Source organism: Scardinius erythrophthalmus (assembly GCF_964197995.2).
Source record: "Scardinius erythrophthalmus genome assembly, chromosome: 17".
Lineage (NCBI taxonomy): Eukaryota > Metazoa > Chordata > Actinopteri > Cypriniformes > Leuciscidae > Scardinius > Scardinius erythrophthalmus.
The window spans coordinates 8,255,389-8,271,450 of NC_138237.1; the positions used below are offsets into that span (position 1 = coordinate 8,255,389).

Genomic DNA, 16,062 nt, shown 5'->3' on the forward strand with positions numbered 1-16,062 from the left:
ATGGGGGCACTATCAATACCCCACACCACCCCAGAAAGAGATTTCAAACAAGGGGGCAATTGAAGTTCTGCATAGGGCTGCTCTGAGCAATTATTTCTATTGTACATTCTATAAAGTAGTGCCTCATTCACTTTTAGATAACATGTTGCCATGTTGCTAAGAATGCACATATTTAACACTTATTATAAAAACAATGGATTTCATATTGTCTGCAGGTATAACTGAAACATGACAAGTAATGCAGTTTTCGTAATGCCATCAACTGTTAGTATTTTGACAGTCATTGCGCTATAATTGACGGATTTATTTAAGGTTAAAGCGAGGTTAAAGCATGCAAGCAGACCATCTACCGGGAAAAAGTGTACGCACGTTGTGGACTGGCCTATAGGCGCATATTACTAACGCTCGCTTTAAATAACAAAAAATAAGTAAAATGAAATAGCAAAATAGCAATGCACCAACAAATGCATTTGCTATATAAACAACATGGCGTAGGGCGTGAAAATGATAACTGTGTTGGGCTGAAACTAGCAAAAAAACACTTGTGTCGCGCCTGGTGCCGCATTGCGCTGGGTGTATGATAGGGCCCTTAATGTTCACGTTGGATAGAAAACTAGTGCTCATGTTTTGACAGATTGATCCACTTTTGAATCAGGTTTGTCGTGTTTAAATAGAGTTATGTACTAACTATTTGGCCAACTGTGTGATATAGGTGTCTTGCTGTGTTAAGGGTACTTTAAGTTATTATAAACGCTTGTTAGCTTTTGTAAAAAACAAACAAACTGTGAATTAGTTCATTTCATCTATAAAACAGTTCTCCAAAAAACAAAAAAAAAAAAAAAAAAAAAAGCTCTGTTCAGTTCTCATACAACATCTCCAGCCCCACTGAGATGGTCTTCAGTCCCGTCAGCTCTGCCCTGGTGCCCTGCCCTGCCGGTTCTGGTCGTGGAAAATGATCAAACTCCAAAAAATAAATAAACATAAATGCTACAAACAAGAATATATTTGTTGCTGTCGGCAGAAACCTCGTATCTCTATATTTCATCTTTTTTTTAATCTTTTTTTTTAAATGAATGCTATTAGTCATCCTTTACGTCTGTACATGGGTTTAACAAATATTTAATCAATGGAAAGGATTTAAAGGGTTAGTGACTAAGCCTTGTAACTTCATTGAATCCTCAAACTGTCGGTCAAACCTCATAACTCTATCGTGAATGAAGTGCTGCGCACATGTAGGCCGTGTCTGCTTTTTAAATGGTACAAGGTAAATAAAGAACTGTTTGTTTAAGTACAGGGTTTTCTTTACACAATAAACACATAGGCCCTCATTTATCAATCTTGCGTAGAAACGGGCGTATATTATGGCGTAAGATTATGCTTACACTCTTCTCATCGCCTGATTTATGAAGCTGTGCGTACCTTTGAAATTCTGGTGTACGCAATACCTGCCCTTGATAAATGCCGCGGCTGAAATCGATCGTCATTAGAATAACACGCCCCTATATATTCAAGTCTCCGCTCCCCCCACGCCCTCATTTTACGCCATGGACACACGGAAGACGGCAAATTAAAGAGAAACTTCTTTGAGAAAGAGAAAGCGAAACCAGGGAAGTGGAAAGAAACAAAATTGATTTCTAGATTTTTATTATTAATGACGCTTATTGTTATTTAGAAGAAGAATGTCGTTATTATTATTTGTATTATTATTATTATTTAAAAGAAGAAGAATGGCATTTTTATTATTTTGTCAGTCTGAATTATTTTTTTGGTCATTGAAAGCCTTTCATTACTAAACCCAATCCGTGCATACCTGCCGGGCCTAACCCTGGCCTAACCATCGTTTCAAAGAATAGTACAACGGCGAGCGCGTCGAGTATAAACGCCTCGTCCGTTTGGGGAGGTGCGCGCGCAGTCTGCGGAGACTCGCGCTGCGGAGCCAGGCGAAAGTATAAACAAGGCTCGAAACGTCAGGTAAAGCGCACAGGCTCGCAACTTAAGGAATACATATGCCTACAATTCAAGTGCTTTGGTAAAGTCACACAAATTAAACATTGAAGTCCATGTTGCACAAAAATAAACACTGAAGTTTATAATTACTATGTTGTTGTTTTTTTACAGTGGGTCATATTATATTATATCTTTTAGTTTGTCAGTGCGTTTTGTGGTGTTAGGAATTGTTTTTTTGCGCATTCCCGCACTCAAAACGTGCGTACACCACCTCCTGAGTTGGCGTAGGATTTGAGCGTGCCGTACGCCAACGTCCATATTGATAAATCTCAAAGTCAACGTGGTTTTAGGTGTACGCCAGGTGTACGCTGGAAATTTGGTGTACGCACTTTTGATAAATGAGGGCCATTGTGTCTATAAATTCTAATGTTGTTTGCTTTTAAAGGGCGGAGAAGAGTACTGTTTTAAAGGGGTCATGAACTGGATTGTTTTATTATTTTATAATGTTGCCTGGGGTGCCTTTATAATGTTAGTATGATTTTTACATCAAAAATTGTCATAATTTATAAATAAAAGCCATTTTTCCAAGCCTGATTTCTGCCTCAGATAAGGGGCGTGTCTGCTGTGAGACTGCAATGCAAACGCCCACTGCTGTGATTGGCTGACATGCTTGCATATGAAATAGCTAGTATTACATGAACTCTCTCGAAAACTTTTACTACGTTTTTACTATTAGAGCTATCGAGATTAACAAATCGTGAAAAGTATCGTTTAAAGCATTATATTTAAATCTATTCCATCACATGAAAGGTTGCAGCATGATGAGCACTGACTGAGCAGATGACAGTCTGTTGATCGCGTGAATAAAGATCTTATCATTGCAAGCAATTTTTGCACTCTCACAAATGCTTACACCAAATCACAATGCAAACACGATGTGAATACACAGTAAGAGCTTCGTTGTGTAGTGTAACAGTGTCATTATTTCATCATGAGTTTGGTAGTGTCCAGATAAGCTCTCGCGGGTCGCGCTGTGCTGTTTGATTGACAGCTTCCGAATAGAAAGGGATCGTTCTTTGATCGCTTTCTGTATATAATTTAATAACAGTTTAAAAAAGATTATTTTCATAATAGGCTACTACGAGAAATTATGTGAAGTTGATCGTTTAGTCACTGATGCATAAACAGTATTGAACGATTTTAAGAGAAAGATATCTGAACTTGAATAATTACACATCAGAAATCACTGATCGCAGATCAGGCATTAGAATACACATGGTTACTTACATGTTGCTGGCAGATCCGTCGGGAAATTGTGATTGACTGATTTAATAAAGTTTAACCATGCTGGAATCCGAAGAAAGCTTATGCAGACTGTCTTCTTCCACAAACAGGCACTGCACAATATTTAGTCAAAAGCATGTTTATTGCTTGTAAGTAGCTCGATCCGGTTTAGCAATTATCATGTCGTCCTATGTTATTTAGCATGTTTGGGCGAATCGGTGGGCGGGGCTAAACAGGCCGTGTTGAAGTAGGCGTTGATCTTCTTTTGTGGAGGCGGTGTTTTATCCTCTTTGACGTCATAGTTCCCCACTTTGAAAAACGAGTCGTTTGCTGAGCCTGATGTCTATAAAAGCTTTTATTGGACTAACAAGGTAGTTTTCAGTTCTGAAACTTACAGGATATTATTATAGTATGATGATCTCTTATATGTCACAAGCTCAAGGAAAATTTGATTTCTCAGTTCATCACCCCTTTAAATATCCTGTGCATAGTGCTTCATCTTTTATATCATGAGATTTTGGCCATATGTATTCAACAACAAGAAAAACTGAGCGCCCATTTAGCTACAATAAACTTTATAACCTGTAAGTTGATGAAAACATAATGCACACTTACAATAAATATAAATTTTGACACATGGTGTTTAAAAAAAATACGAGGTTTCCGCCTGACAGCAATGAGAAGTAAATTTGCTTTATCTTCACCGACAACATCATAGTTAGCTATGACCTTGTTGTATTCCTTTGTTGTGACCTTGTCGAGAGGTGTCCTGTTCAATCCAGTCCTATTGTGTTTCCCTTCCCATCCTACCATACAGCCTGAGACTTCCCTGCGTGCTGGTTCCCGGCAGCTGTACCGGTTCGGCACCCTTGAGCCTAAAGCAGTGTTTCCCAACCCTGTTCCTGGAGGCACAGCAACAGTACACATTTTCGAACTCTTACTAGTCAAACAGACCCAATTCAACTCATCAGCTCATTAGCAGAGACTCCAAGACCAGAAAGACATCCAAAATGTGCACTGTTGGTGTGCCTCGAGGAACAGGGTTGGGAAACACTGGCATCAGATCTCTGGGTCATTGTGCCCTTGTCTGGTCTTCACCATAACCATCTGCCTGGTGCAGCTCTAAAAATGGATGATTAGGTGGTTATTTTCAATATGTCTGTATGGAAGTATCTCTCAAAATATCTTGATATATCAAAAATGTAAGAGTGTGCTTTTTTGTTACATAAAATTAAACTACAAATTTAATTTCATCCACATATTATATGCCTCAGAACAACTTTTTTTTCCTGCAGCTCTAACAGAGGGACAAAAAAGTTCATTGTTTTGTCACTAAACGTATTTGTGTATGTTATGTTTGCATACCACTATTGCACAAGAGTGAAAAAGGTCCCTCTCTCTGCCTTGTATTTACTTTTTAATCTCAATTTTAACGTACCATATCCTTTCACACAAATGACATTGCTCAAACAACATTTAATGAAGAGAAAATATTATTGCAGCATAGGATCCTTGCAAATAATTATCATACTTATAATACTGCTTGGAAAATGCATGGATATTATATTTTTGCTGTTTTGAACCAGATAAAAAAATCATATTCAATATTTTCCTCAAGAGATAATTACTATTCAGCTCATTTTAGTCACGTGCTTGAGATTGTGATGATCATGATAACTCCCCTCTTTGTTCATGATTTCAGAGATAATTAAAGTTATGGTTCTGTTTAAACATGTTGTTACATACAGGTCATACAGGTTTTGAATGACATGAGGGTGAGTAAATGATGACAGAATCTTCATTTTTGGGTCAACTATCACTATAAGAAGGTTGGTTTAAGTAGACTAGTACACATTGCAGTTTCCATATTCATCTATTATTTGTCATTAACTGGCAAGTAAATGATGTAAGCTGAAGCTTATGTTTTGTTTTTCTCATAAGGATCCTCCCCTTTTGTTAGACTATATAATAGCACTGAAACCGACACGTTGTTGCATTCTCCTCCTCATCAAAGATGGATCTGCAAATCTCAGTTTTTCTCCTGTTCATTCTCTTCACTGCCGGTACGAAGACAAATAATGTTTGTGATGTTCTTGATTACGAACACAGATCATTAGATGTCCTCTGTCTCACTGCATCTCTGCTTTATTCCTAAAGGACATTCTCTCAACTGTTATGAGTGCGTGAATTCGACGGGTTCTTGTGCAGGACAAACGGTTAAAACATGTCCCAGTGGATCTACTCAGTGCATGAGTACAACAGCAGTGGCACAAGTTGGTAAGTCCAATATGATTGAAATTTACTGTTATATTTTACTGATAAAGATGCTGCTATTATTTACTTGTTTTTCCGGCATAATTTAAAATTTCAGTCACAATATATTCTACACAGATTTCTGATATTTAATTTGTTTTCTCTCAGATTGTTATGATTTGTTTTTAAAAAATTGTTTAAAATGAAATAAAGTTGTAAATACATTTTCCAGTTTAATTGGTCTTTCTGTCTCATTCATATTATTTAGGGGGCATTAGTTCTACAACGAAGGTTAAAGATTGTGCTGGTGCTTGTCAAAGTGTTTCCATGAATCTCGGCGTTGTAAGGTCAACTTCTTCCTGCTGTAACACAGACCTGTGTAATGCTCAAGATGCAGGTATTTGTATTTTACTTCAATGATCATGTGCAAATAACTTCTGTAGAGTCAACACTCATTTTACTTCCAAATGACATTCAGCTTGTCTGTGGTGAACTGACCGAATGGAGCCGCTAAAGGAGTGTTGTTGCATTAGATATTGCATATATTATTATATATCCCTCTGTAGATCCCGTCTCAACTGGAAAGAAATGTTACTATTGTGCTGATGGAAAGAGCTGCTCAAACACAGTGGACTGTTCAGGGACTGAAGATCGCTGCATTAAAGCAACAGGTGAGAATCTGGAAACGGAAACAAATTAAAGTCATTATCATTTAAACTCTCTTATAGGTTTAAACATTTGACACAGATCACATATACCAATGTCCAGCTTAGACTGAACCAACCTTTGTTTTCTCTCTTTTCATCAGGGACTTTTGGAGGTCAGTCAGCTGTTGTAAAAGGCTGTGCATCTAAATCTATTTGTGACGCCACAACATCAGTTAGAGATATTGAAAGCATCTCGTGTTGTGAGGGGAACCTGTGTAACGGGGCTCAGAGTGTCACCCAGAGCTTCCTGTTCCTCTGCTGTTCTCTGCTCTCCTACTTCATGATGCACTGAATACAGCAGATCTTCACATTCTACAATCAGACACACTGTATTGAATACATGTATGTGTTTTCTCTGTACTATCCTTGGTGTTCTGATGTGATTTTTTTTTGCTGTGAAATTCTAATGTGACAATTTATGAAATAAAACTACTACACCTTGTTCCTGTGGTCTAAAGCTTTTTTAAAGAAGTTCAAAAGTTCCAATAATATTTCATTTCTTACAAAAATTAATAAATCAACGTTGTTCAAAAGAAAAATGTATGATAATTATTTAATTATTTAAAGAAGGAAAAATGTATCGTTTCTCTTTTTGTTCCCTTTACTTATTTTGCACTGTTCTTTCCTTTTATCATTATCATTATGTTCACAATGCAGGTGACAATAAAGTACAAAAAACAGTAACTCTGTTAGCACCTGCTCTGAGAGAATTTGAATGACTCAAAAGTACGAATAAAAGTTCTACTTCTGATTAGGATCATGGAGTCCCCATGAAATCAAAATGTTTCTTGGCTTTTAGTATGAATATGTTATCCTTAAGGTTATCTATAAGCTAGTGTGCTCCAAAACAATGACAAAATTTGCATTTAGAAGATATAAGCGTTCAAAACTTACATGCTCTCACTTCCGTCCAATATGGATAAATGATTTTAATGACATCACTCTGCACTTCAGACAGATTTTCTGTTCGATCAAATGCTCTCTAGAATATGAAGCTCCGCCCCTACACTATAATTACACACTGTTGCTCTGGCTGAAATCGATCACTTGTTAACTTCACACAATTACTATTTTCTACATGGTGAATGGCACATAGTGCACTATATAGGGGGTAGGGAACGATTTAGACTGTTTAAATATGCTTTCCATTGGGGCGAATGAAGTCTGGTTTCACGTTAATGTCACGCAAACCACCGCAACTATAGCACAAACGATAGCACAGAGCGGATCATATGCGCGAGTCAGCGCAGACCACAAAAAATATCGGCCACATTTAAATTCTGCACTATTTTAGAAAAGGGGAGGAGCTGCCTAGCCTGACTACGTCAGACTTCGTACTTCCGCTCAATTTCATTTCGCTTCTGTAGTCAGTCTGAGATAGCGTAATAGCTTTCCGTTTTCCTCCGGCCTGAAAACAGCCGGCCAATCAACGAACAGAGGGCGGGCTGAGAACCGTGACGACATAGACACTGATTGTACCGTGGATGCGTAGATTTACTTCACATAATCTGCAAAAGTCGTTCACAGCCATGTTCACTCCAGTATTTCGCTCGATGGTTTTGTTTTCGCATCATACATGTGTTTACAGTGGAAGTTAGATGCGGCTGAGCCTGCACATAACACACATCATAACCAAACGTTATGTGATTGGCTTACGGGTAACCAATGATTTTAAACTTCAGACAAGCACCCCCCGCCCCCGCCCCCGGGCACGTTTCAAGGCACTTCAAAGGGATTTTAAATGAACATTAATGATTTCAAAGAAAATAAAGTAAAAATGAACCAGTTTTAATCAATTAGTTCTAGGTCATTGCAACTCGACAGTATTGATTTGCAAATGGAATGGAAAATAATCAAAACTTGTCAGCACGCCAACATGTGAGCTGTAAGGTTTACACTGTAAATATGTACACAAATAAATGTATTTAATTTCCTCTTACCCAGCACTGATCTGTATCTATAAAGTGAAAAGCGCAAATTGACAGCGCTACACTTCACCACAATGGTAACCTCACCATTCAATAACAGAAACTCCTCTAAATGTCCAACTGAACATTAAAAAAAGTATGAAAAAAACCCTCCGGAGCACGGATTCATTACTCCGGGTAAAAAGCGGTGCTATCCCCTCTTCTAAATTACAAGTGTGAAACGTTCCTTACCCGGGGTTAAAAGCGGTGTTTAGAGCTTCAATAACCTGGGGTTAAGCGCAGTGTGAAAAGCCCTTTTAAGTGTGTGTGTGCATTGACTTCTGAAGTATTTTTTCCCCCCACATACTATGGAAGTCAATGGGCCCATGAACAGTTACTCATATTCTTCAAAATATAACCTTTTGTGTTGTTCAGCAGAAGAAAGAAATTCATACAGGTTTGGAATAACTTGAGGGTGAGTATATGATGACAGAATTTTCATTTTTGGGTGAACTATCCCTTTAAAACTTTTTACCACTTTTTTCCATGCAATTTATGTTGCGCTATCAATATTTAATCAACATAAATATTTCTTTATTAATATTTACACGTTTTAGCACCATTATACCGCACTATTCATATGCGTTACCTCATGCCCGCACATGACACAATGATATGTACATGGCCAAAAGCATGTGAACACCTGAACACCACACATATATGTTTCTGTTGAACACTTAAGAGAGAGAGAGAGAGAGAGAGAGAATAAATGTATAAAACAATCTATTGCTAAACAAGAACAGGACAATCAGACAACATGCAAGCAAACACTTGCCCATGACAAATTAATGCTGGGAAACGTCACTCCTGTCTTGTATCTTCCCAAGTGTCTTAGTCATCCAGTACATACTGTACTTGCCTACTAATTTAGGTGTGGAGCCTTCCTTCTGTCTTAACATATATTTGTTTGTTTTATATCATTCCCATGTTTTTTTCCTTTCTCATATTTGTTTGTCTTGATAAATAGTTTGAATAGTTCTTTAACTTATTTCACCCATTTTAATCCATGAAGGGAACTCTGCTGTATATTGGTGTGCAAAGAGAATAGAAATCAATCTTGGCCTGATTTTTCAATAACTTCCCATCATCGCCACCCAACCTTAAGAATTCTTATGCAAATTTAAGTCTTAACTGTCAGGATTATACAACAAAGATGTACCATAATTAAATATATTTTGTCAATTACTCATCTTTGGCTGTTAGTAAATAAATGTACTCATTACTCATCTTTGGCTGGTAGTTAGTGCATGTATTCATCTTATTGAAATCAAACATGAACTAATGTGGTGCTTCTGGTTAAAAACTTTGAGCACCAGTTTGTGTATAAACAGACTGTCCAACCAAAAATGAACATTAATTTACCCTCCTCGCAGGTCTTTGTATTTTTATGTCACTATAGTTCAATATTAATCTATTCAAATCTATGTGATAAACAAGTTAAGTTCAAAAGTAATCAAAAAGTAGTAAATTATATAACCTAAAATGTGTGTTGTAATAGTTATGTAACTAACTACAGTTTTCATCAAGTAATTTGTATTCAGTAATGGACTACAATAGAAGTAATCTACCCAGCACCGACTCTGGTGTAGTTACTGTTGTATTAATATAATACTGTACAGTATGTATATTTCAGAGGTTTCCAATCCGTTCTGCCCTAACACACCTGCCTGAAGTTTCCGGTAATCCTGTAATCCTTAGGGTTAGGGTTACAGAGCTGTGACTCATTTATGAAGAAGAATGCTTTTAGGAAACTGTCCAGAAAGAGGAAGTACCACTTTCATAAGTTTGTGTGTCAAATCCTTTTCTGTTAACCTGTCACTATCCCATGACGGCCCATCCCTTTTTCAAGGCTATAAAATGGGCACTGAAACATTTCATTTGCCTCCTAATCAAAGATGGATCTGCAACTCTCAGTTTTTCTTCTGTTCGTTCTATTCACTGGAGGTACAAAGACAAATTGCTTTTTTATATATATTCCATCCAAATTCAGATCATTGGATCTCTCTCACTGTCTCTCTGTTTTATTCCTAAAGGCCACTCTCTCAACTGTTATGAGTGCGTGAGTTCGACAGGTTCTTGTGCAGATCAACGGGTAACAACGTGCCCTGAACTTTCCATGAAGTGCATCAGTTCAACAACAGTAGCACTAATTGGTATACAGCAGTGGAAATGTATATGGATATTTAAGTGTGTGTGTGTGTGTGTGTGTGTGTATAAGATTTATGTTTGTAAGCATAGAATTTTCTATACAAATTTCTGCTACTTAATTCATTTTCACTCAGATTGTTATGCAAGTATAATTTGTAATGCAAAATTAAAATTAAAAGCATTTTTACTAGTGGTCTTAGACTTTGAGGATTAAGGGATCATTTTATATGGCAAATTTAGTCTTTTCTCTTGACTTCTGTTTTGCAGCTGTGAGTAGAAAGACAAACACTTTTTCTGTTTTAAATAAATTGTATACATGCAGTCATCATTCCTGTATTATTTGTTTTTTAGAAGGCAATCATTTTAAAGCGAATGTTAAAGGTTGTATTCCATCATATGCCTGTCTCTACCCAAGCATCAGCACTGCAGATGTCTCTCTTTACTGCTGTTACACAGACCTTTGTAATGCCAAAGATGCAGGTATTGTACTTTACTGACCATATGCAAATGACTATCTTTTTTTTAAAGTCAACTCTCATTTGACTTCCGTAGAACATTCAATCAGAAAAGCAAATGTAGGAATTGATTGAATGGAGTGGCTTAAGTATAGTGTTGTTTCATTAGATGTCTTATTTTGTACAGAGCTTTCTGGAGATTCCAATCCTAACATCTTCACTGGCCCCAATCCCCTCATCCCCAATCCCCCCATCCCCAATGGAAAGAGATGTTACCATTGTATTGGGCAGAGCTGCTCAAACATAATGGACTGTACAGGGGATCAAGACCGCTGCATTAAAGGAACAGGTGAGAATCTGAAAAAAAAAAAGATTAAAGTCATTATTTTTATTTCTTCATCGTTGGTGGGTCTTATTTTTGAACATTTGATACAGTTCACATACACCAATGGTCAGCTTAGACAGTGGTTTTTATGTTACTTTCATTCACAACTCAACTTCTGTTTTCTTTCTTTTCTTAAGCGGATTTCAATGGTCAGACATTTCCTATAAACGGCTGTGCCAGTAAAGTGGTTTGTGAAAGTGCTGCGAGCTTCTCGTGTTGTGCGGGGAACCTGTGTAACGGGGCTCAGAGTGTCACCCAGAGCTTCCTGTTCCTCTGCTGTTCTCTGCTCTTCTACTTCATGATGCACTGAATACAGCAGATCTTCACATTCTACAATGAGACACGCTGTACTGTATATATATTTAGTCGCTGTACTATCTCTAGTGTTCTGATGTAATAAACAGAAAAGTAGACATTCAAAATGCAATAATAGTTCAAAAGAAAGTGCAATTTTTTTTCTTTAAAAAAAAAGTAATAAATCATCATCATTGTCCAGAAGAAACAGGTACTGTATGATCATTATCAGTGCTGGGTAGATTACTTACAAATTTTATGGTTACTGATTCCAAATGATATGACAAAATTTTTGTTAATAATGTAGATTAGGCTACTCATTTTAGGTTATGTATTCTGACTACTTTGATTACTTTTGACCCAACTCGCTTACTACATTGATTTGAATATGAATATTGTACCATATTGATATACATTTACAGAGAGAAAGAAAATATATTCCATTCTTATATTTTCTTACATTCTTATATAAAATATAAAATATATCTTATATATATAATCTTATAAAATATATTCAACATTATGGCCTGGTATTAGACAGGGCTTAGATTAAGCCATGATCAGGCCTTAGTTCAATTAGGGCATTTATAGCTTTTATAAACGTGCCTTACAAAATGTTTTACTGGTGTGCATCATGAGACATATTTTACAATATATTTTAAGATATTCCAGTGCGACTTGCTTTCAGGTAAGACCGCTCAAACATGCATTTTAGCCTGGGACTAGGCATTGCATGTCACAAGTGCATTAAATATTACATTACGTATAGAGTTTCCCAGACTGGGGTTTGCGAGTTTAATGAAAAGCTATTTAGCAATTAAGTCATAATTCAGGCACACCTGGATTAATCAGTTTGTCCAATAATGGCAGACAGGAAACAAAGGACCTGCCTGAAGTTCAGGAAGTAGTGCAGCTGTGCATAAAGCCCATTAAACGCTAGAATGAGTAAGTGTGCATGCCTACGTCACACATGTTCCCGCCCCCACTTTCACTGCACAAAAATACTATTAAAACGTCATTTTGGAAAATTCTTTTGTATTACAAATCTTTATATTAACTGTCTTTCTATTAATGCAATAGAGTGAATGACAGCCATCTGCAGTCTCCCAGTGGCTTACATTATTGGCAGTTTAGTGTTAGTGATTAATTTACTGCAAAACAAAAGATAACATCTGTTTTTATGTCCGAAAACATTTCTGTCTTACATTTCAAAATAAACAACGACAAGCTCAATACCAACCCCGTCCGTTTATTTTTTTGTGAATTTAAATGTGTGCAAAGGATTGTGGGTGATTTAAGGGATTTAAGGCATCCAATGCACACTTGCACACATGCAAACTGTCCGAGTGAAGGATGAGAAACGAAGGCTGCCAAGGATCCTTCACATTGAGACGGCCTTCAGCGACGTTTGATGACGTGGCAGCTGAAATATGCAGCCTTCAGTTTGAGAATCACCCATTGATCTCAGTTCTTTGTTTTGTGTTGTTTATGCTGCCACACATTTTTCCTGTGATATTCTTCATTGTGGATTATCTTCTTTGTTCAAAAATAAAAGAGATGCAATTAAATCCCTTTCTCATTTTTGCCTGACCCACTGTGACAGTTAAAGTGCCCCTATTATGCTATTTTAAAGTTTCCTATGTTGTTTGGAGTCTCCTACAACAGGTTTACATGCATCAAAGGTTAAAAAAAAACTGTTCCATTTTCTCATAATATACATTTGCACACAGGGGCGGAGCTAGACTCAGTACAGTGGGGGCGGAGCTTCATCATAGGGCCCTCTGCTACCAAGTCATTTTAAAATTAAAACCATTTAAAAAAAAAACGTGGCGACTTCCGGTGACGTCAGAGAAATGACAAACGCTTGAAAGTGAAGCTCCGTCGGATTTCTGTAATAAATCTCGATTTGTATCACAAATTCGGTTATATTCAGAGTTTTTGGAATGAGTACAGCAACAAGACACAAGAATACCTCCAAAAATGAAAACTCAAGAGAGAGAGACGATAAGAAACGATCACCTAGCCCTGCTAGGCCTGCTAAATCTAGCCCGCGTGCTCCCGAACTTACTGAAGTGATGGAAGAACTGAAATCGTTAAGAAAAGAAAACCAAGAGGGGCATAAACAAACAAGAATATCACTGACAAAAGTGGAGACCTCTATTGAGGACTTAAAATGCCAAGTAAACGGTTTGGAAAGCAGAATCGCGGAGACGGAGGAACGGATTAGTACTGCTGAGGAAACTGGGATGAGACACGAAAGAGCGCTACGATATCTACTGGAACGTGAGGTGGATCTCACAGATAGATGCGAGGACTTACAAAACAGACTTTGGCGGAATAATCTAAGAATATATCAAGTTCCAGAGGGCTGCGAAGGAGAAAACACGGCGGAATTTGTTAAAGATCTGCTCACCACAGTTCTACAGCTTCCTCAGGACATGGAGATAAAGATTGAAAGGGCACACAGAGCCCTTGCAGCCAAACCAAAAGACCCCGCCGCACCCCCGAGATCGATAATAGTGAGATTCCTGGACTACGCGGTTAAGGACGCAATCCTACGAAAAGCCTGGTCACAGAAACAGGTCCTCTACAACACGAAACGAATCTTCTTTGACAACGACTATTCACCTGAGCTGCAGAGGAAGAGAGCGCAGGTACGAGACGTAATGAAACAGCTCAAAATGAAGGATGTACGAGCTCAGTGTATCTACCCAGCACAGATAAGGATCTACCTGGAGACGGAAGCAAAAACTTTTCCTACCCTGATGGATGCTGCACCAACTCTACGAGACTTGGGAATTAAAGTTCGAGTGGATGATCGAGACCAACAAGTAAAAGAAATTTTGAAGGCAAGATGGTCAGTGCAAGGTAAAAGTAGACGTGGACCGAATACTGCGCTGCTGTCCGACGCGGATCTTCAAGCATTTTTGAAGCAGTGAATCGCTCAAATACGTTACATTTAAATAGGATATTTCTGCTTCAGAATGTGAGTAAACTCTGGTTACATTATAAAAGAGAGAGATTGGCTCACTGTAGAATACATATGATTAAGAAACTTTTTTTTCTCTCTCTCTTCTTTACTTTCGGGATAATAATTGTTTTTTTTTTCTCTAAATTGACGGATGCTTACTGACGTTTTGCGGAGTGGAAATCACTCTTGGAGGCGGCCGTGTTTCAAATCTGGCTGCGCGCACTTGGTGCACTTTTGATACCCCAGGGAGTCAACGTCACAACTCCCTGCCCTTCTTACATCGGGATTTGGCCTACGAAACAAGAACCTGGCCGAATGGATGTTTGGAAGTCTTGTTCGTGTACATAGTTCTTGTTTTTGTTTACTTTAATTATTTACCCTTGACAGCTAATGCGTTTTTTGTTTGTTTTTCTATATTACTAGAACATATACAGGTGACTAAAACATACATTTATACTAACGTCAATGGATAATTTAATTTGTGTCAGTTATAATGTAAAAGGACTGAGCAGCCCAATTAAAAGAAAGAAAATATTTAATCAGCTTAGAAAAATGCAATGCTCCATTGCATTGCTTCAAGAGACCCACCTCTCTGATGGGGAACATTTAAAACTGAGGAGAGAATGGGTGGACCAAGTTTACAGTGCTTCATATAACAAGGGGAAGAGAAGAGGTGTTGCAATCATGTTTGCCAAGTCTGTTTTTTTTAATATGGAGCAAGTATACAAAGACAAAGAAGGGAGATACGTCATGGTAGTTGGAACAATTGCAGGCAATAAAATCACTATTCTTAATCTTTACGCACCTAACGAGGACTACCCACAATTTTTCAAGAAAGTTTTTTCTCTTTTGGCACAGAAAGGTGAGGGAATGTACTTAATTGGTGGGGACTTTAACTGTGTATTAGATAGTGATGTTGATAGGCTACCAGCAGAGAGGGGACCAAAGTCAAAAAAAGTAAAAACTTTATTAGGAATAATGAGAGAATTAGGTTTAACTGATATTTGGCGACACTTGCATCCTAAAGAGAAGGAGATTACCTTTATGTCGCATGTACATGGTAGTTATTCTAGAATAGACTTTTTTTGTACATCAAGAGCAGATATACATAATATAAAAGAATGTGATATAGATCCCATAACTATATCTGATCATGCTCCAGTCAGGCTAAAACTTCAGTTAGGACAAGACAAACAATTTAAATACTGGAGATTAAATGTCTCAGTAATAAACGATTGTAAGGCGAAAGAAGAAATAAAACGACAATTGATTGAATACTTTGAGATTAACGATAATGGACTGGTTACCCCATCTATATTGTGGGAGGGGGCCAAAGCAGTGACAAGAGGTAAAATAATAGAAATAACATCCAGGAATAGAAAATTGAGATTGGCCAAACAAAATGAGATAGAGAATGAAATCAGGAAACTGGAAACTGAACATAAACAAACAGGTAAAATTAAAATTCTAGAATGTTTAAAGCAGGAAAGAAAGAAACTGGATGATTTGCTTACATATAAAGCAGAGGGGGCACTCAGATTTGTGAGTAGAAAATATTACGAGATGAGTAATAAAGCTAGTAGGCTTTTGGCCTTTCAATTACGCAAGGCTCAAGCGAGCAGGGTAGTTCCAAAAATCAAACACCCAGATA

General features: G+C 37.5%; 1 protein-coding gene across 1 annotated transcript; it reads left to right on the forward strand.

Annotated features, from left to right (window-relative positions):
* The first annotated feature begins 4,094 nt into the window (after nt 1-4,094).
* Nucleotides 4,095-6,633, forward strand: LOC308705400 (urokinase plasminogen activator surface receptor-like). The gene is made up of 5 exons (XM_081390398.1): nt 4,095-5,294; nt 5,389-5,508; nt 5,753-5,881; nt 6,051-6,155; nt 6,293-6,633. The coding sequence occupies exons 1-5, from the start codon at nt 5,246-5,248 to the stop codon at nt 6,481-6,483; spliced, it is 594 nt and encodes a 197-aa protein (XP_081246524.1). The 5' UTR covers nt 4,095-5,245; the 3' UTR covers nt 6,484-6,633.
* Nucleotides 6,634-16,062: the final 9,429 nt, after the last annotated feature.

Excerpts from the sequence above, each read along its gene's own strand:
- LOC308705400 (XM_081390398.1), top strand. The coding sequence starts at position 5,246 with ATGGATCTGCAAATCTCAGTTTTTCTCCTGTTCATTCTCTTCACTGCC. Across the intron at positions 5,882-6,050 it reads GTGTAATGCTCAAGATGCAG|ATCCCGTCTCAACTGGAAAG; the intron begins GTATTTGTATTT and ends ATCCCTCTGTAG. Across the intron at positions 6,156-6,292 it reads TCGCTGCATTAAAGCAACAG|GGACTTTTGGAGGTCAGTCA; the intron begins GTGAGAATCTGG and ends TCTTTTCATCAG.